This window comes from Antechinus flavipes, chromosome 1, assembly GCF_016432865.1.
Source record: "Antechinus flavipes isolate AdamAnt ecotype Samford, QLD, Australia chromosome 1, AdamAnt_v2, whole genome shotgun sequence".
Classification (NCBI taxonomy): Eukaryota; Metazoa; Chordata; class Mammalia; order Dasyuromorphia; family Dasyuridae; genus Antechinus; species Antechinus flavipes.
This window is the reverse complement of record NC_067398.1, coordinates 695652714-695674847: the sequence shown is the minus strand read 5'-3', so window position 1 is coordinate 695674847 and position 22134 is coordinate 695652714. Positions and strand designations below refer to the sequence as shown.

The window sequence follows — 22134 nt, the reverse complement described above, 5'->3', positions numbered from 1 at the left end:
GAGTTGGTCTGCTTCATTCCAAAAGATTTTACAAAGGATCTCAAACTCCTGCTCCCCGCCCCCAAACATTCTTCTATCTCCTTGGTCTATGCTACAGCATGCTCACAACTCAGATCTATGCTTACATGAGTGATATTCTCTGTCTCTCCTCCTCTACTTCATTATCCCATTCACTGTCCTCATGCTGTCACTGTATTACTTTTTGCCTTTCTGCCTTTCTGATCTGTTAGGTCTCCCTCCCAATATCCTCTGCCACTCCATTTCCCACCAAAAATCATGGTCTTTCCTGAGGTGTGTCTGGCACTATTTCATAATTTCATAAATTAATTACCAATTTATCACTCAATATAAAAATCTTCTCATTTGGATTAGAGATCCTAAACATATTGGGTGACAGTAAATGAAACCTTTAGCCTCAAACAGGACATCCCTTTTTAGGAGTCTTTTTAGGAAGGGGAAACAGGGGACTGACAGAAATGCTAAGAAAAGAGCACTGTAAATTCAAATATCTTTGTGAGAAAGCACTGTGCCTGGGATGGAGGAGGAAAACTTGATTAAGTCATTTCATTATCCTCAAGAGGAATGTGAGAATGATGTCACAGAAGATGCTGGGAAGCAGGCTGTTATGGATTTCTGAACAATCCCATATGCTGAAACCAGGTCCAAAAGACCAATATTCAGAAAGTTAGAATTTATCAAGATAGATTTAATGCTATCAATTTAATAAATGCGATATGGATGTTTTTCATAATGACTCAAAGGTCTAGGAACTGCAAGCTGTCCCATTCCCTTGACTGTTGATTCCTAGACACAGCAATACATAAAAATAGAATGAGGCCCTCAACAAGCTTCCCAGACTCTCAAAGACACTCATGAAGTTGTTTTTTTGAACAAAGAAAGCCCCAGTGATTATACTTCTCATTCATATATCATATAAATAGAGCTCCATAGGTTTCACCTAAAAATTCTGCTTAGCTAAGCTTTCAGGCTACTTCAGGCCATTAACTAAAAAGATTATCTTATTTCTATATCTTTTTTGTATATTTATATCCTAAGTTCTAGAAGCATCTACAGAAACTTCATTACCCATGAAAATCACCAAGTACTTGGCAAAGAAAACCAGACAGTGCCCTATGATCATAATTCTTCCCTGATGGTAGAAAGATAAAAATTGAAGCAATAGAGCTTCTTGTACAAGTGACTCTTGTTCTTCACCCCTTCTAGTTCTAACAGATTCCACAACCAGTGAGGGATAGTATGGCAGACCCTTGGATTGACTATCATTCACCCACAAATCACCAAATTTATATTAATATTAAATAATCTCCTAAAATGTGATCCTGGCTGCTAATCATCACTTTAACAAGAGACCATTTGGAAGGAAACCAGAAAATATAGGATCTAATTCTATTCATTTGTCAATGAAGATTATCTGTACAACTTCAGCACAGAGAAAACAGTAAAACTTCAAAACCAAATCAGTTTCAGTGTTACCAAAAGATAGGGAGGGTGTATTAGGAATTCTTTATTTGCTTTTTAGCAAATAAAAAAACCTTTCTATTTAGTCAACTCCTTTCTCTTGATAACAAGGCACTGTTTCTAATCATACATATATTTATTTAAAAGATTATTAAAAGCAAGTTTTATTGTATTTTTACTATAAAAAGCCTGATTCTTACCTTTTTACTTGAATTAGGCTCCTAGACAAAAGGAAACAGAAAGAATTATATCTGTAAACATAGAAAACCATCAACATCTGTTATTATACCGGGTTACATGTTGTCAACATTATCATCACATTCATAATAAACTAGTTGGTTATTTGGTTGGTTGGAATACACTCCTAAAACAGAGCATGGCATCAGCCAACTCTCTAGCCACTGCTAGTCTGGAGGAACTCATAAGCTTTTTCTCTATTAATTAAAAAGGATATTTTGACTACCTCCTACATGCACATTATTAGGGGCTAAGAGAAAAGGGAGGGAAAAACCATGTAGAATATGGCAGCTTCCCTCCAGGCCCTTACAAATAAGGTGGGTAGAAGAGATGTCAACAAATGAAATTTACAGTAAAACTAGGTTTATTACAAGAGAAATGAGCAGTGCTGTAAAAGTGGGAAAAATACAAAACCTCTCCTGAAGGGGAGGAATAAACTTTTCCCTCAGGAACTGCTAGAATATGAAAATAGGATGGTCTGCTTATCTTCAGGGTCTCAGCCACATAAGTAGTTTCTTGGCCAAGCACAAACACAATCACAGACTGATTGGTGCCTGTCTCGACACACATGGAGTCCTATTTGGGACGCATACAACAAATTAGATCAGCTAGGGAGGAGGATCTTGTGCTTGACACATTCATACCAGTGCTCCTGGAAAATATTGCAACTCAAAAAGAAAAGTTCAGGGGACCCTTTAACAGTCCTTAATAAATAAGAATACATGAAAAATTTAACCACCAGTATATATGACGGAATACAGTAAAAGAATAGTTTGCAGGGAAAAGATAAGCAAAACAAATAAGGGGCTGAACTAGATGATCACAAATGCTCAAAATCTCTTAATCCCATGACCTCAAAATGATTGGATGTCTTTTGAATCTAAGATTCAATGATGTTAGGCGTTCAGGAGGAGGAATCAGTGCTCTGCAGTATTTGGAGAAACAATGCAATCTGAGTGTGAGCTAGAACTTGAAGAAGGGGCAGGACTTAGAAAGGCAGAGGGGATTGGAAGGGCTTCTCTGCAAGAAATGGCATGGAGGTGGGAATATACAAAACATGTTCTACAGAGAGCCTGATAAGAGTAGGAGACTAGTACTAGAGAACAGTGAGAACAGAATAGTAGATTAGGTCCTGATTATGGAGATTCAGAAATGCAGGGTTATGGAGTTTGGAGGAATCACTATTTTTGACCATGAAAAATGAGAGAAAGATTATTCTCATGGAACTATTCAAGGTGTTCAAAGAATGGAAGTGCAGAAACCAGTTGAAAGGCAAGAGCTAAGTAATAATAAAGTGATATGGACTTTCATCTCATCTCTTTCTCTGAAAACTGTCATCAGATCAATGCAATAAATACTCTGCTTTATTGTTCCCATACTACAATTCTATCATAGCTCTTCTCTTTGAGTAGTCTTCCCCCATTAAAATAATAATGAATGATATTTAGCAGCTAGTTATTTATGCAGTATTTTAAGCTGAATAAATATTGCTTCTTTTTATCCTCACCACAATTCTAGAAGGCTGAGGGAAATGACTTGCTTTTATATTTGTATTCCAATTTCTTAAGCTAGTGCTTGGCACATAATAAGAGTTTAATAGATGCTTGGCACTTCTTTCATTTACTGAACTAACTTGGTATGAGTGTGGGAATAAGGAGGCATTATATTAGAATGACCAATATAACTTTCAATGTTTAAAAAGAACATGAATAAGTAAGCAGGAGAAAAATATGGAACACTGTGTTTTTTGCAAAGGTGAATGTTAAAAACTATCTTTGCATGCATTTGGAAAAATAAAATGCTATTATAAAAATATTCAATATGTAATTTAAAAAACAAAATAAAATTGGGAAGCTGGGGTATTTTCAAATGGAACTTACAGCCATAATCTTGGGTTGGATGTAGTGAGCCATACTGAGGGCTTTGTCTTCACCACATTGCTCCAGAGTTACTCTTCTGTTACATCTAAAGTTCTGGTTCATCAGAAAGCCTGGAAATCACAGCAAAGTAATCAATAAAAGATAAGCAAAAAAAAGAAATTTCTAAAAGCACACATTCAAGGAAAGGTCAAGTTGCAAATATGGAAGAGAAAACTGAGGGCAAAGCAAGTTGTGAAACAAGATAGGAATAGTCAGAGGCTGATTTTGCTCCTTGGGCACTGCATGTGACTGAGAGGTTTCACTCAAGAACTGAGTCTGTTTGGTAGGCTGAGAAAGCACAGACACCCTAAAGGAGCCCAGTCATCCCTGACATTGTGAACTGGACAAGGGAGCCCCAAGGATGAGGAAGAATCACATTATGGCTAGTTTAAGATGCAAGTAAGAAATGTGACCATCTTTGAATATCAAAATGTTGTTTTTACTCCAGAGAGCAAAATGAAGACAAGAAGGAAGAAGTTACAGGGAAGCAGACTTCAGGCCACCATGAGAAAAGATTTTAGAGTAGCCAGAAATATCCAAAAGAAAATGAGCTGCCTCATCAGGAAAGTAGTGAACTCCTTGGAAGTCTCCAAGCAAAGCCCAGATGATTGAGACCTGTCAGAGATGTGTCAGACCCAGTATTAGAGAGAACTTGTGACTAGATCACTTTTAAGATCCTAAGTAAGAGGCCTGACTAAGGGGATTATAAATTTAAGCAGTGGATTCTAATGGCAAATCTTAAAGGGGAATGAAAATTAGACTTAATTTTAAATAGGAATGAGAAAATAGGAGCACTTACCTATAGGATTGTTATCTGTGCAATGAATGGTGACTAAAGGACATGGGAGCATCAGAAATGAATCAGAATCTGTCTGCACAGGAATTCTGTACTATAAAAACAGATAACAGAAGATTTATGGCTATTAAAAATAATCAGATATTTCTAAAGAAAAAGAAAAATTGCAATTCAAATAAAGAAATGTACTTTCCCAAAACAAACCCAATGAAGTTCTTCATCAAAATTCACAACAATGTTTTTTTATTTTCTTTTCTTAAATTTTAGTTCTGAATTCTCTCCCTCTCTTCAGTCCTTCCCTTCATCTACTGAGAAGGCAAACCATGATTTTTATTATACTTATGAAGCAATACAAAACATATTTCAACATTGCCATGTTTTGCTACACACATCCCTGCAAAAGCCAGAAAAATAAAATGAAAAATTATCTTTCAATATTCATTCTGAGTTTCAATTGGGCTCTATCTGGAAGTGAGATAGCATTTTTCATGCTGAATCCTTTCTTTGGAATTGTAGCAGATCAATGAATTGATTATTGCCTATCACAGCTAATTGTCATTACAATATTACTGAAAATGTGTCCATTATTCTAATGATTCTGCTCATTTCATTTTGCATCAGTTCATGTAAGTCTTCATAAGTTTTTCAGACAGCATTGTGCTCATCATTTCTCATAAACACAATAAAATTCCACCACAATCTAAACTATAACTTGTTCGGCCATTCCTCAACTGATGAGCATCCCCTCAGTTTATAATTCTTTGCTACCATAAAAAGAGTTGTTAAAAATTTTTAACATAGGAGCCCTTTTCCTTTTTCTTTGCTCTCATTGCAGTTTAGACCTACTTGCAATATTGCTGGTTCAAAGAGTATGTACAGTTTTATAACACTTTGGACATAGTTCCAAATTGTTCTCCAGAATGGCAGGCACCAGTTCTACCTGCGCATTAATGTTCCTATTATTTCACATCCCCTCAAGCATTTGTCAATTTCCTTAGAAGCAGTATCTCAGAGTTCCTTTAATTTATATTTCTCCCTTAATGATTTAGAGTATTTTTATATGATTTCATAATTTTGATTACTTCCTCTAAAAACTGCCTGGTCCTATCTTTTGACTATTTATCAAATGGAAAATGACTCTTATTTTTACACTGGCTCACACATATTTATGAAAATAAGACCTTTATCAGGGAAACTTGCTTTAAAACTTTTTTCTCTAGTTTTCTGCTTTTCTTTTAAATTTGGCTGCATTAGTTTTGTTTGCACAAAACTTGTAATTCTATGTAATCAAATTTTTAAAATTTATTTATTTTTATTTATGCAATTTGTGTAATCAATTGCTTTACTTCCTATGAACCTTTCTAGTCATGAACTCTTCCCTATCCCTAGATTTGACAGGTAATTTTTCTATGCTCCCCAAATTTGCTTATGATATCACCCTTTATGTCTAAATCATGTATCCATTTTAAGCTAATCTTAGTATATGGTGTGAGATGTTGGTCTATGCCTAGTTTCTACCAGACTATCTCCCCATCACCATATCACTCATATGTAGAACTATCAGTTACAGTAAATAGTGAAGTTTTGAATGCTATGCATAAGTTCATGTACTTTGGCAGTATATACTTTCCAGGGATGTCACACTGATAATGAGACTGGCACACGCATTTTAAAATTTCCATTTAAAATAATTATGGACAGAATAAAATATGTGGGATTCACCCTACCAAGATACACACAGAAACTACAAGAATGCAATTAAAAAACACTCTTTACATAAATAGAAACAGACCTAAATAAGTGGAAGAATATTAATTGTTCACGGATAGGATGAGCCAACAGTATAAAAATTACAATGGTACCTAAGTTAATAAATCAGTGCCATATCAATCAAAGTACCAAAGAATTACTTTATAATGCTAGAAAAAATAATGATAAAAATTGTTCTAGAGGAACAAAAGGGCAAAAATATAAAGGAATTCAATGGGGAAGAAATGGGAAGGAAAAGGGGAATAGCAGTACCTGATCTGAAACAATATTACAAAACTAGAATCAACAAAACAATTTGGTAAGTGGATTAGAAATTGAAATCTATCAACAGAATTGATTATGTATACAATATACAGAAGCAAATGAGCATAGAAACCTAGTCTTTGATAAACTCAAAAAGATCTCAGTTGTTATGACAAGAACTCACCATTTTAAAAAAAAAATTATTGGGAAAACTGAAAAGAAATCTGGCAGAAATTAAGTATAGATCACCATCTCCAACTGCATACTAAGATAATCTCAAAATGGGTATATGATTTAAATATAGTAACATCATAAGAAAATTAGTAAAGCATAAATGTACCTGTCACATCTAGAAATGGAAAGAGTTAATGACCAAACAAGAGGTTCACAGGTGGTAAAATGTATAAGTTTCATTACATAAAATGTGTAAGATTTTGTACAAACAAAATCAATGCAGCTAAAAATTAAAAGGAAAGCAGGAAACTGAGAGGGGGAAGTCTGAAGAAAATTTAAAGATTTTAGTTCTAAAATATGAAGGGAACTGAGTTAAATTTACAATAAGAATTATTCCTTCATTAATAAATAGCCAACGGATATGGATAGGCAGTTTTCAGAGGAAGAACTTTAAGTTTTATTTACCATATAAAAAACAGACTCTAAATCACTATTGATTAGAGAAATGTAAATTAAAACAATTCTGAGGTACCACCTTATACCTATCAGATTGACTAACATGACATAAAAGGAAAATGACATAGGCTGGAGGAGACATGGAAAAACAAGTACAACTAACATACTATTATTGATGAATCTGTGAACTAGTCCAAACCATTCTGGGAAGCAATTTGGAATTATACTCAAAAAGCTAGTAAACTATGTATACTACCTTTGACCCAGCAATTCTTCTAATAGGTAGGCCTATGCTTCCAAAAAGATCAAAGAAAGAGGAAAAGGACCAAAATGTACAAAAATATTTATGGCAACTCTTTTTGTAGTAGCAAAGAATTGGAAACTGAGGGATATCCATCAACTAGAGAATGAATGAAGAAGTTATGACATATAAATGTAACAGAATACTATTCAGCTATAAGAAATACTAAAGGAGATAGTTACTGATGCAAAGTGAAGTGAATAGAATCAGAACACATTAATACTAATAGTGTAAAGAAAATCAACTGTGAAAGGCTAATTCTAATCAATATAATGACTAACAATAATGCCAAATTGATGAAATATGTTACTCACCTTCAGTCAGAGAGCTGACAGAATCAGAGTGCATATTGAAGCACATTTTCTTTATTTTTCTTTTTTTTTGAGGGGACAAGGGAACCTGGCTAATGGGAAATTTATGTATTATTTTTGAATACAATTTATTTTATATGATTATACATTTTTTGTAATGGATTTTATTTTATTTTTTAGTTTTCAATGAGGGAGGGTAGAAGAGAGAGGAAGATTATTCAAAACTGAAAATAAAATGGAATTTTTTAAAAAGATTGCTCCTCAACTAAAATTCTTTTCTCCTTCTACACTGTGACATAGAGGTGACTCATTCTTAAAGCCTACATAGACAGATTAAAATTTCTGGCAAGTTTTACTAAGCTATAAAAGCTTTAATAATAAGTTCAATGATAAAAATGGAAATGTATAGAAAAATTGCACATTTAACCTATATTGGATTACTTGCTCTCCAGGGGAAAGAGGAAGGAAGAGAGAGAGAAAAATTTGGAACATAAGGTTTTACAAGGGTGAATACTAAAAACTATTTTTGTATGTATTTTGAAAAATAAAAAGCTATTATTATTTTTAAAAAATAATGATAAGCTCATTGATGGAATGTTATCTAAAAACCAACCCAGCTAAGTTTAGACAGGTTCATTACTCACAGGGCACAAGTACAAGGTGAGAGATCTTCTGATCACAGTTATTTAATAATCTTCTGTGATATGCCAAATAGAGGGAATATCTACATCACCAAAGTCACAGAGTTTTTGAAGTAATGAAGAGGTATACCATGATGAAGTGAATGCCTATTAACTGGGAAATAGCTAAAAAAAATTGTGGTATATGAATGTAATGGAATATTACCATGCCTTAGTAAATAACAAATATGATAAATTCAAGGAAAAATGGGAAAACTTGTATTAATTGATGTAGAATGAAGTAAACAAAATGCACAACTACAAAATATTAAAGAAAAGAATTTTAAAATGAAGCCAAATATCCAATCATTATAACAATCAATCTTTGCTTCAGAAATAAGGCCATGAATTCCTCTTTCTCTCTTGGAGAAATGTAGCACTAAGAATGTAGAATGCTGCATACACTATCAGATTAGCTTTGGTTAACTGTCTAACCTCGTTACAAGGGAGGGCTCAAAGAAGGGATGGGGAAAAATATACCCGGGAATGATTATGATGTAAAAATAAAAGGCATAAATTAAACTTACTAAAGCGTATCAGTGATCCAGAGAGAAAAATGGTGGACTCTAAGAGTAGACTGAAACATTTTTTCACTTTTTCTTTTTCTTTTGTTTTTTATAATATGGTTTATGTAGAAATATATTTTTCATGATTTCATGTGATAATGCATATCGCTTGCTTTCTCAATGGATGGGAGAGAGAAGGAACAGAATTTGGAACTAAAAATTTAAAAACTAATGTTATACTATAAAAATTTAAAAAGGGATGAATAATAAAATAAAGTTTATGGGAGGGAAGTCAATTGAATCAATCAATTAATCTAACTAAACTTATATAACTAAGAAATACTCTGGTCTTGTTACCTTCATCAGGTAAGAATATCTCTATTGAATCAATATAAATGCAAAAAAAACTTTGGTCAATCATTATTGATCAGAGAAATGCAAATTAGACAACTCTGAGATACCACTACACACCTCTCAGATTGGCTAAGATGACAGGAAAAAATAATGATAAATGTTGGAGGAGATGGGGGAAAACTGGGACACTGATGCATTGTTGGTAGAATTGTGAATGGTTTTTTCCAATCATTCTGGAAAGCGATTTGGAACTATGCTCAAAAAGATCAAACTGTGCATACCCTTTGATCCAGCAGTGTTACTATTGGGCTTATATCCCAAAGAGATCTTAAAGGAGGGAAAGGGACCCGTATGTGCAAAAATGTTTTTGGCAGCCCTTTTAGTAGTGGCTAGAAACTGGAAATTGAATGGATGTCCATCAATTGGAGAATGGCTGAGTAAATTGTGGTATATGAATGTTATGGAATATTATTGTTCTGTAAGAAATGACCAGCAGGATGATTTCAGAGAAGCCTGGAGAGACTTACATGAACTGAAGCTGAGTGAAATGAGCAGGACTAGGAGAGCATTATATACTTCAACAACAATACTATATAAGGATCAATTCTGATGGAAGTGGCTCTTTTCAACTATGAGAGGATCCAAATCAGTTCCAATTGATCAGTGATGAACAGAACCAGCTACACCCAGCGAAAGAACACTGGGAAATGAGTGTGGACTACAACATAGCATTTCCACTCTTTCTGTTATTGTTTGCTAGCATTTTTGTTTTTCTTAGGTTATTTTTACCTTCTTCCTAAATCCAATTTTTCTTGTGCAGCAAGATAACTGTTTAAATATGTATACATATATTGTATTTAACATATATTTTAACATATTTAACATGTATTGAACTGTCTGCCATTTAGGGGAGGGGGGATAGAGGGAAGGAAGGGAAAAGTTGGACCAGAAGTTTTTGCAAAGGTCAATGTTGAAAAATTACCCATGCATATGTTTTGTCAATAAAAAGCTATGATAAAAATAAAAAAAAACCTTACCCATCCTACTAAAGAGTCTGTTTCTTATTCTTTGGTTAACATAACTATATTAGTTTTTAAAAATTAAGTTTAAAATGAAAATTCTGTATTATCCCAAAACAAGCTTTTTTTTACAATTTCTTGAAAGATTCATTTCAATTTAAAAAACATCTTTTGAGCTTCTACAATATGCAAGATACTGTGTTAAACAATGAGGATAAGAATATGAAATTAGATACAATCCCTATCTTAAAGAAACATACAGTCTTACTTAAATAAATAAGCTAATTGAAAGTATACTTCCAAGTGTAGTTCTTCTGTATGTCTTAGAAAGGGAATTTTACTAAAGTCAGATTCTTTACTTACCATGTATTTAGTAGCAGTTGGAGCATTCAGTATGGTTGGGTGAGAAATGTCTAATTCTTTAGTTCTGGCAAAATTATCAGATTTTTTCAAGAAATTATCAAAATCATTCTCATTGGGGAATTCAGGAGTAATAAAGGATAATGCAGCTTTGTCTGTTGTGAAAGAAAGCATGTTTGTCAACATCAAAATAAAAGCTTTTCAAGATTGTGCCTACAAACAGAACTAAGACTAATAAAAGAAACAGATTCATCTGAAATGTACCCTCAGGTTAAAACCAACTGCATGGAGTTCTCTTCCATGGCCTAGTCACTCCATCTCCATGAAACTCAGTTTTCTTCTATGTAAAATGAGAAGACTACCCAACATGATTTTTAAAGCCCCTTATAGCTCTCACATACCATTCTACCTGCCTCATTCCAGACAAGTCCATGTGCCAATAGGGACAGTATGCTTTACAGCACAATATGGAGAGAAATCCAATATGGCCCCCATGCTCTATCGTCCAACAGTACAATGGAGTTATATATAAAAGCCATTTAATGTTAATTATGTTCTTCAACCTAGGCTGTATCAATCAATGAACCAGTTTAGAGAGGCAAGTTTGTGTGGATATAAAAAAATTCATTTTTTATCTTTCACACAAGAAACAGGGAGAGATTACTCTCCTCACTTCATAGCCAATTTTAAAAAGAGTCAATTGAGGATGGTCCTTCTGCATCCTACAAACCAAAAGAAGGAAAATAGGCTGTATGTATCCCTGAATGTGTCAGTGGACAGAAAATTGATTTGCAATGTCATTTGTTTCCTATTATATTAACAAATCAGCAATTTAAGTTCTTGTTCTCACTTAATTATGAGATAAAAGTTGAATCAAAATTTTAATGTCAAAACAATAAACTACATAACAAAAAAAAATGTTTTTAAAGATTGACAGGCAATGCCATAAATGAATATCCTTGGTCTTCTAATCTCTCTAATTCTGGTGGCATTTTTCAGTACCTATTCTCTAAAAATGGATTTTGGTAGCCTTGATCAAGGCTAAATGATTTTATAAAAATAAATACTGTTTTTATGCAAATCTCCTTAATAAACATGAAAGCAAAAAAGGAAATGGGAACTACAGCTACTATTCAAAGCTGTACCATAACAACTAAGAGGAAGTCAAATTTAAAAAACATTCAGGAAAATAAAACCAGATAGCTTGATATATTACAAATTAGGAAACATAAACACAATTACTTCAAAAGAGAATCCATTAACAAGCAATTATGTTAAGTTCCTTGAAATTTGCAAAGAACAGCTATGTCCTGTACCACAAGGAGGGTTAATTACTTGGATCCTAAATTTAAGCTTTATTTTTGCTACAAAGGAAGTTTAAAGAAAAAATTTCCCCTATGCCTTGATTGAATACATTTTTCATCAGATACTTACAGTTGAGAGTATAGAGACAGAAAAGAGATGGGTTGACTTTATCAGTTAACTGAAATAGTCTTTTAGGTGGTTCCGCTTGCAAATCCATTTCATATATAGCTGTCTTTTGAAAGCAGAAATGATCATCATCTCTGAAAACAAAAAAAAAGCTCTAAAATCTACAACATAGACAATTTTGGCAAGATAGGTTAAAAATATCAGATAGACATATTTACTAGATTAGTGGCTCTGCTGAGACTATTGTGAAAATATGAAATATCATTGTTGTTAAGTTTATTCACTGTTAAAAGGACTGGCATTTTTAATTCTGTCTTTTCTATAATGAGAGAAAAAATCTAGACAAGAAAAATAACAACCAAGAAATACAGTGTAATATGAAACATAGTCTAGGGCTTTATGATACAAGTGAGAATTAAAAACCAAGGTAACAACAGGATAACATGGAGGTTTGAATTATAAAATAATTTTGCTTGTAATAGGAACAATTTAAGAATATCTAGTTTGCTGAATTAAGATATAAATTAAAGACAATAAGAATACATCATGTAGAAATATCTGAGACAGAATATCAAATCCTATAATGCTACATTCAATGTTCTTTCCATTACGTCTATAAAATGGATTGTATTATTATATTAATAATACACTAAAAAGCTAATAAGGAAAACTTTTTTAAAATACATCATGTGAAATGAGAAAAAATGGACGTCTGAAATAATGTGATCAATTTTTGATGCTTAGAAATCATAGCATAGCCAAGTATACAATCCATGGAGAAGATGACAGATGGCAATCAACTTGACACGTGAATGGACCAAAAAATGATGTCAGGAAGATGCAGAAATATAGAGCTGGGTAGTTAACTGGGGAAAAAAAGTGAGTAAGATGATGCTAGCAGAAGTTATGAAAAAACATCTAGCAAAATAATTAATGATGATACTGACAAATGACTAGAGCATCTGAAAACAGAAGGTAGCTAATAGAGATAGGAGACCTGCTAATGTAAGGAAAACCATCTGATCAGTCCACTCATGTTTATTTGATTGCTTCTGTGCGCAAACCCTACACTTGGAACTGTTGTAGATGGACCAGAACATGAGGCAGCAAATCCCTTGAGGAGTTTACCATCTAGATAAAAGAGATAATCATACACACATAAAAAGGATAACTAACAATGCAAGGAAGCAAGTGATACTTGGCAATTATCTTGCAACTTGGCAACAAGCAACTTGGCAAGTGGTACATAGAACAAGAATTAGGATCTAGAGGAGGAAGCCATCAGATTCAAGTAGGCTGATCAAAGGGGAGAAGGCAACTAGAGCATGAAGGATCGAGAAGGTACAGAAGAGTAGGAAAGTTATCCTAGGAAGGCAGAGAGAAAGGTACAGAGATAGGGATGTAGAAGCACGATTTGGGGACAGTAAGTAGCACAATCTACAGATAGGGTCAGACTGTGGGGAGCTTTAAATGTCAGGCTAAGGAGTTTGAACTTTATTCTGATGGCAATCAAAAAACCTTAAAAGTTTCTAGCCAGGAAAATGACAAAAGAGATTCAGTGTTTAGGAAGGTTAATCTGGAAACAATTCAAGTGACAGGATGGAATGGGAAAGAAGAGAAGCAGAGATTCTAGGGAGAGGACTGCTCTAGTGAGAGCAACAATATATAATAAAGGTCTGGGCTAAGAATCATTGTGAAAACAAAAATAGAAAGGATAATTATGTAAAATCTCATTAAGGAGAGAGATTTTGTGCTTAACTGGACATGCAAGGGAGGAGAAGAGGAAGAAGGAAGGGTTATAAATAACATCAACTAAGGGGTCTAGTAAAGACAAGGAGTCAGGAGGAAGAGCCTATTTTGAAGAGGTACTATAATCAGTTGCTGCTGACATGATTTCTTAAGTCTTCACCATCTTTAAGTGCATGAAAGGTAAAATACTTGGCTTTGGAACTTTGGCTACTTGGAACTTAACCAGAACGTTCACTTAATTGGTATTATTCTTTTTTCTCCAGGTGAGGCAATAGCATAAGCAAAGATTAAGAAGTAGGAATACTGGGGCAGCTAGTTGGTGTAGTGGATAGAGCACCAGCCCTGAAGTCAAGAGGATCTGAATTCAAATCTGGTCTCAGACACTTAACACTTCTAGCTGTTTGACCCTAGGGAAGTCACTTAACCCCAATAGCCTTAGCAAAAAATAAAATAAAATAAGAAGTAGGAATATACAAAGCATGCTTTGGGGGCAGTGAGATTTTTTTTTTCATTCTTCCAGTAATCCCACCTTCCCACTCCCACATAACATTCCACTTTCAAAAGAAAGAGAAAAAAGTCCAAGTTCCTATCAGGAATTTATTCAGAAAAGCAAATTCCAAGTGATACCCTGACTTCACTACCAATTTAGCTTTCCAAGAAGACTGACTGATGTTCTAAATGATGCCTTTAGGGCCTTTTGAGAGGCTTGATCCTAAGAAAATAAGTTAATGCTCTTATCAGTGCAGGAAAATAGACACTTTGGGTATCAGAGAACTTAAATGGATGGAAACGTTGTTCAGTCATATCCAACTCTTCATGACCCTATTTAGGGTTTTCTTGGCAGAAATACTAGAATGTTTGCCATTTCCTTCTCCAACTCATTTTACAGACTAGGAAACTGAGGCAAACAGGGTCCATTGATTTGCCCAAGCTACCAAGTATCTGAAGTCAGCTTTGAATTCAGGTTTTTCTGACTCTGGGCCCAGCTCTTAACGACTGCATCACCTAGCTGTCTCACAGATGAGAATTTAATTACATGATCACTACTTATACTACTGTGGGCAAGAATCCCTTACAAGAAATGTAGTAGTACTTACAATCAATAAAACAGTGTGACAAGTAGTACAAGAGCATTTCAAAAATGATTAAATGTTGTCTATTCTAATCTAAGGCAAACAAATTAGTATCATAGGAATACAAGTCTGTGTTCCAACCACTGCTGCCAGAGGCCCAAGTTGATTAGTTCTCCGAAGACCTACAACATCTAGAAATAACACCAAAAAAAGATGTCACATTTATCATGGGAATATGGAATACTAAAGTAGTAAATTAAAAGATCGTTAAAACAACAGGAAGTTTGACTTTACAGTACAAACTGAAACAAAAGAAGAGACTAATAAAAGTTTTGTCAAGCTAATTTGCTGGTAATAATACTCTCTCTCTTTTTTTTTTTTTAATTGAAGCTTTTTATTTTCAAAATATATGCAAGAATACTTTTTTACCACTGACCCTTGCAAAACTTTGTGTTCCAGTTTTCCTCCTTTCTCACCACCCTTCTCCTAGATGGCAAGTAATCCAATATATCAAATACTCTTTTTCAACAACCCAAAAGATGACCTTACACATGAACACCATCAAATGATCAACATAAAAATCAGACTGATTCTATCTACACTTTGCAGCCAAAGACACAGAAGCTCTATACAGTCGGTTAAAATAAGACCTGGCACTGACTGGATAAGGTTATGAACTTCCTATTGAAAAATTCAGACTTAAAAAGAAGAAAGTAAGGAAAACAATGCCCTCTGATCAGCCTACTTGAATCTGACAGCTTCCTCCTCGAAATCTTAATTCCTGTTCTATATACCACTCACCTGGTGCTTAGAAATCATAGTATAGCCAAGTATACAGCTCATGGAGGAGGTGACAGATGACAATCAACTTGACCCATGAATGGACCATAAAATGAAGTCAGGAAGATGCAGAAATAGAGAGCTGGGTAATTAAAACTGGAGGGGGGGGGGGGGGGGGGAATGAGCAAGATGATGCTAGCAGCGAAGTTATGAAAAGACATCTAGCAGAATAGTTAATGATGATATTAACAAATGACTTGGGCATCTAAAAGCAGAAGGCAGATAATAGAGATAGTAAACCTGCTAGTGGAAGGAAAACCATCTTATCAGTCCATTCATGTTTATTTGGTTGCTTCTAGGTGCAAATCCTATACTTGGCACTGTTGTGGATAGACCAGAACATAAGGCAGAGCATAAGGCAATATAGGTTTGACCTAAATAGCACCCCTTACAAATATGAAGTGGAGGTAAGGAATAGACTTAAGGAATTATATCTGTATATTAGTAGAATGCCTGAAGAACCATGGACAGAGGTTCACAATCTTGTAAATGAGGTAGCAACAAAAAATGTTCCAAAGATCAAAAAACCAAATGGCTGTCTGTTAAGGCTGTTAAGAAATGAAAGAAAGCAAAAGGAAAAAAGGAGAAAGATATATATCCAACTGAATGCAGAATTCCAAATAATAGCAAGGAGAAATAAGGTTTTCTTCAAAGGAGTAATGCAAAGACATAAAAGAAAATACTAGAATGGAAAATGTGAGATCTCTTCAAGAAAATTAGAGATATCAAGAGAAAATTTCATGCAAAAATGGGCATGGTACAAGACAAAAACAGTAGGAATTTAGCAGAAAAGATTAAGGAGAAGTGACAAAACTACAAAGAAGAACTATACAAGAAAGCTCTTAATATCACTGACAAAGATGCTGTTGCTAAAGTACGGTATTCAATATGCCAACAAATCTGTAAAACACAACACAGGTCACCAGACTGGAAAAGAGCAGTTTGTGTCTCAATCCTAAAGAAGGGCAACATCAAAGAATGTTCAGAGTTATTAGGTAATCTGAACATTCTTTGACATTGCCCTTCTTTAGGATGCAAAAATGGGCATGGTACAAGACAAAAACAGTAGGAATTTAGCAGAAAAGATTAAGGAGAAGTGATAAAACTACAAAGAAGAACTATACAAGAAAGATCTTAATATCACTGACAAAGATGCTGTTGCTAAAGTACGGTATTCAATATGCCAACAAATCTGTAAAACACAACACAGGTCACCAGACTGGAAAAAAGCAGTTTGTGTCTCAATCCTAAAGAAGGGCAACGTCAAAGAATGTTCAGATTACCTAATAACTGTGCTCATTTCACAAGCCAGAAAAGTTAGGCTTAAGATTCTACAAATTAGGCCTCAGCAATATGTGAACTAAGAAATACCAGAAGAGCAGGGTGGTTTTCAGAGAGGTAAAGAAAATAAAGACCAATATTCACTGGATTATAGAGAAAGCAAGAGAATTTCAGAAAAAAAAATTCATTAACTTCATTAACTACACAAAAGCCTTTGATTATGTGGATCACAACAAAATACAGCAAGTTCTCAAAGAGATGGGAGTATCAGATCATTTTACTTATTTCTTGAGGAACCTATGTTTAGTTAGAACTGTACATGGAACATCGAATTGGTTTAAGATTTGAGAAGGAGTATGATAAGACTACAGTCAAGATAAATAACAACAGATGCAGAAAAATTCTTTGAAAAAATATAGCACCAATTCCCATTAAAAATAGTAGAGAACATATGAATAAATGAAATTTTCCTTAAAATGATAAGCAGTATCTATCTAAAACCATCAGCAAGCATTATCTGAAAAGGAGATGAACTAAAAACCTTTCCAATAAGATCAGGGATGAAGCAAGGATACCCATTATCATTATTATTATTCAATATAGTTCTAGCTATAGATTTAGCAATAAGAGAAGAAAAAGAAATGGAAAGAATTAGAATAGGCAATGAAGAAATAAAACTATCACTATTTGCAAATGATATGATAGCATATTTAGAAAATCAACTAAACAACTAAACAATTTATGTGCATTTACTTTACATCCTACAACAGTTGACTTCAAGTTGCAGAATACAAAGTAAATGCACATAAATCTACATATTACTAACAAATCCCAGTAGCAAGAAATAGAAAGAGAAATTCCATTTAAAATAACTATAGACGATATAAAAGATTTGAGAGTCTACTTGCCAAGACAAATACCGGAACTATAAGAACACAACTACAAAACACTTCACATAAATAAAGTCAGACTTAAATAATTAGAAAATATCAACTGCTCACGGTAGGCTGAGCTAATATAATAAAAACAACAATTCTGCCTAAATTAATTTACTTATACAGTGCCATACCAATCAAACTACCAAAAATTTATTTTATAGAGTTAGAAAAAATAATAAAATTCATCTGGAAGAACAAAAAGTCAAGAATATTAAGAAAAGTAATAAACAAAGATGCAAAGGAAGGTGGCCTAGCTGTACCAGATCTAAAACTATATTACAAAGTGACAATCATCAAAACTAATTGGCACTAGCTAAGAATGAGAGTGGTAGATCAGTGGAATAGGTTAGGTAAACAAAACCAAGAATTGATGACTATAGCAATCTACTGTTTGATAAATCCAAAAACTCTAGCTTCTGGGATAAGAACTCACTATCTGACAAAAAACTGCTGGGAAAACTGGAAAATAGTTTTAAGGCTCAACTAGGCACTGACCAACAGATCACACCATATACCAAGATAAGATCAAAAAAGGTACATCCATGATTTAGATATAAAAGGCGATACCATTAGAAAATGAGAACAGCAGGGAACAGTTTACCTGTAAGATCTATGAAAAGGGAAGAATTTATGACCAAACAGAAAACAATGCAAAATGGATCATTTTTGATTACGTTAAATTTAAAAGGTTTTGTACAAATAAAGCCAATGCAACCAAAATTGGAAGGGAAGCAGAAAGCTAGAAAACAGTTTGTACAGCCAGTGTTTCTGATAAAGGCCTGTTTTCTCAAATATGTAGAGAACTGAGTCAAAGTTATAAGCTTTCTATAAATAAAATGAGAAGGCAAAAAAAAAAAAAAGTTGCACATAAATAGAAAGGAAGTTCACAAGTTTTGCACAGAAAGGAAAATAAAGGAATTGGTGCAGTTGGCTTCATCGTGTATCCAAGGACAATAAGAAATATCATTTCCTAAGATCACCATGAAAATAATGGTAGTTTCCATTCCCACCTGTTACAGAAGATGATGAGACTGAGAAAGTCTACTCAATCAATCAACAAGCATTTAAGAAACTAGGCAGCAGGCTAGGTTCTAAAGATACAGAGATAAAGAGGATAATACTGTTTCTACTCTCAAGAAGCTTGCATTATAACATGGGAAACAATTAATACAAAACAGATAACAAGGTAATGTTGGGAAAAAGGCACTACCACTTAGAAGGATCAGGAAAGAATTCATGAAAGAGGTACTTCTTTAGTTGAGTCTTGAAAAAAAACAAGGATACTAAGAGGTGAAAATGAAGAGAGGGAACATTTCAAGCAAGAACTCAAAAAGACCAATCCTCCCAAAAAATCAAAATATATTGTTGTACCTAATAACTTCAATGCATACATGTAGGAGAGAATGACAAAAATATATTGGAAAATCTGAATTAAAAATAAGATGACAGGCCAAAGGCTTCTTGGACTATACAGAATTTATTTATCGTTAACTACTTCAAGAAAATAAGTAGAACAGGTAACTGACAGGATAGCTGTCATGCTCTACTAAAATCCACATATTATCATGAGAACCTGAGGAAGGCTCCCCATTATTGAATAGTAGAAGAACACAAATCCATTAGGATATTTTCTTTTGGTCAGTCAAAAAACTCTTATGAAAACAGACTGTATAACTTTGAAAAGCATTCAATCTTTCAAACATCACTTGCTAATCCTTCCATAAAACTAAATTTAAATTATCACTCTCAAAATCATAAACTGTCCACATCAACCTGCTACCTGCAGTAATTACCATCTTAAGTGCTTCTTACTTTAAAACTTTGAAATCTGACATAGTTGTACACAGATAATTCAAGATAAGATTCTTCAAATTCTAATCATCTGGGAACAGTTTTCCACTATTCTCATGTACAACGTGAACTGCCAGAATTTTTGGAAACTTACTTATCATAAAAGTCTAAACAAAATCTCCCTATTGAATTTTTTGTCATATCAGTCAAAATTGTATAAAATCAAAATGAACTCTTTTCCTCACAAGATATTAATGAGAATAGCTTACTGATATTACAAAGTGATTATCTTGAAACCATCTGAAATAATCCCCAATACAGGAACTTTGATTTTCCTTTCAGGACAAAGTTTTCAGACAATAGATAAATAAATAGTGAAATGATGCACTAGCATTCTGGAAATGGTAAAAGCACAAAAGGGAGGCCTCCAGAGACTGAGTAAATACTCTCTGAAGATTTATTAGAAAACATAGGGTAACTATTGGAGGGCTAAGTGTCAAGTATCAATCACAAACAGTTGTAAAAGCTACAGTTGTAAACTTACTTGACAACATGAACAGAGCATGTTGAGAAAACACTGACATCTGCAGAGCTGCAGTCAGGGTCACAACAGCAGTTAGCGTCACATTCTTCAGCTATCAGGTCACACACACACAGTGTAGAAACTAGAGAAAACACAGCAGGTCAATGATAATTAATATAGACTGGTAGTAACTACCTCAGACATTTTTAATGCTCCATCTACTTTAAGAAAGGGGCAAGACCTGATCTCTGGTACAGAGAACTCCAGGGGGAGAAGGCTCCCTCCACCTGGGCAGGTGAGCACCTTCTCTGGGACAGACTCTTAAAGCGTAGCCTAAATTCCAATAGATTTGGGATGGCAAATACCATCATGCCCTAGTGGATGGCTGGCTTCAAAGACAGAAAGATCTGATTTCAAGTTCTTTGTCTGAAACATATAAGGTATGAGTCAGGGCAAATCCCCGAACCTCTCAGACTTCTAGGCTACTCCTTTTTTCCTCCTTTTTCATTTTTTAAAAAATTTTTCCAAATACATGTAATAATAGTTTTCAACACTTATTTTTCTAAGATTTTATATCCCAAAATTTTTTTCTCTTTCCCATACCTCCACCCTCCTCAAGATAGCAAGTAATCTGATCTTGGTTAAATATGTGCAGTTCTTTTAAACATATTCCCATATTTGTCATGTTGTGTAAGAAAAATCAAAACAAAAGGGAAAAAACCATGAGAAAGAAAAATTATTATGTTTGTCAAGAATAAAAAAAGATATATTTTTTTTAAAAAAGCAATGACTTGAGGAGCAGCTAAAGTGGTGCAGTGGATAGAGCACTAGCCCTGAAGTCAGGAGAACCTGAGTTCAAATCCGTCCTCAGACACTTAACACTTCTAGCTATGTGACCCTGGGTAAGTCACTTAGCCCCAATTGCCTCAGGGGGGGAAAAAAAGTCATTGGGGGTTAGATGATTTTGGTTAGAACTTGTCACATAAGTATTGATATATTATTAATCTCTATGAGTTATATTTTCATATTCTCTAAAGTGGGGGGGGGGAACCCCAGGGACTTTAACTTTCACAGAGTTGTTGTTGAAAAGAGCTAAATAACAGGGATGGACTCTGATAGCCATTCCCTTCTCTGGGCTTCATCTTCTCCATCGTCGGAATTTATTCATGACATTTTCCATGGATGTTCCCAGGCCTTGTATCACTCTGATAGATCTTAGATCCTAGAATTGGAAGAGATTCAAGAAATCATGCAATTCAATTTCCTTATTTACAGATGAGGAAACTGAAAGGCTCAAGAGAATGGAAACAACCTGACAAAGGTCACACAACAAAAATAGGCTTTAAACGCAAGACTTCAGAACTAGTGCTCTCTCCACCTGCCCACTCTTCCTCTTTCTGGGAACACACCTTCTAAAGGGCACTAGATTCAAATAGTTCTCTGTCCCCCTCCTTCTTATGCTATCTAGCATTCCCATCCAGATCAACAGAGGAGGGCACAAATTTTATCAAGTTAATTCTTTTTTTATTTTAGTGTAATACTGTCTGATTCTTTCTGCTGCCTTGCATTACCAGGACCATAGAAGTGACTCTAGTTTAAAAATCACATAAGAACTTAGTCTCCTTCATTTTTTGTATGCACTTCATACATTCTTGCTGACTGATCCAAATTCTTTAAAATCATTTATTCATGATTATTACCACCAGGAACAAAAAAACATAATTTAATAAACTCGAAGAGCACAAGTCAATCCTAAATTTATACACATGGTCCACTAGAGCAAGGAATACATGTTTAATCCAAATTTCCTATCTCTCCCAGCAACTAAGACAAAAGTCAATATATAGTAGATGCTTAATAAAATCTTGTTTATATTATATGTATTTTTTTCTCAACTACAAAC

At 34.1% G+C, this 22134-nt stretch overlaps 1 protein-coding gene across 1 annotated transcript in view; it reads right to left on the bottom strand.

Annotated features, from left to right (window-relative positions):
- The window catches only part of TCTN1 (tectonic family member 1), a 37161-nt gene that overhangs the window by 13004 nt on the left and 2023 nt on the right, over positions 1 to 22134 (bottom strand). The window contains exons 2-7 of the mRNA XM_051972777.1: positions 20253 to 20373; positions 12040 to 12170; positions 10609 to 10760; positions 4435 to 4525; positions 3597 to 3706; positions 1680 to 1700 (exon numbers count right to left, since the gene is read on the bottom strand). Coding sequence (XP_051828737.1) covers positions 1680 to 1700; positions 3597 to 3706; positions 4435 to 4525; positions 10609 to 10760; positions 12040 to 12170; positions 20253 to 20373 — 626 coding nt within the window. The remainder of the gene's footprint in view (positions 1 to 1679; positions 1701 to 3596; positions 3707 to 4434; positions 4526 to 10608; positions 10761 to 12039; positions 12171 to 20252; positions 20374 to 22134) is intronic.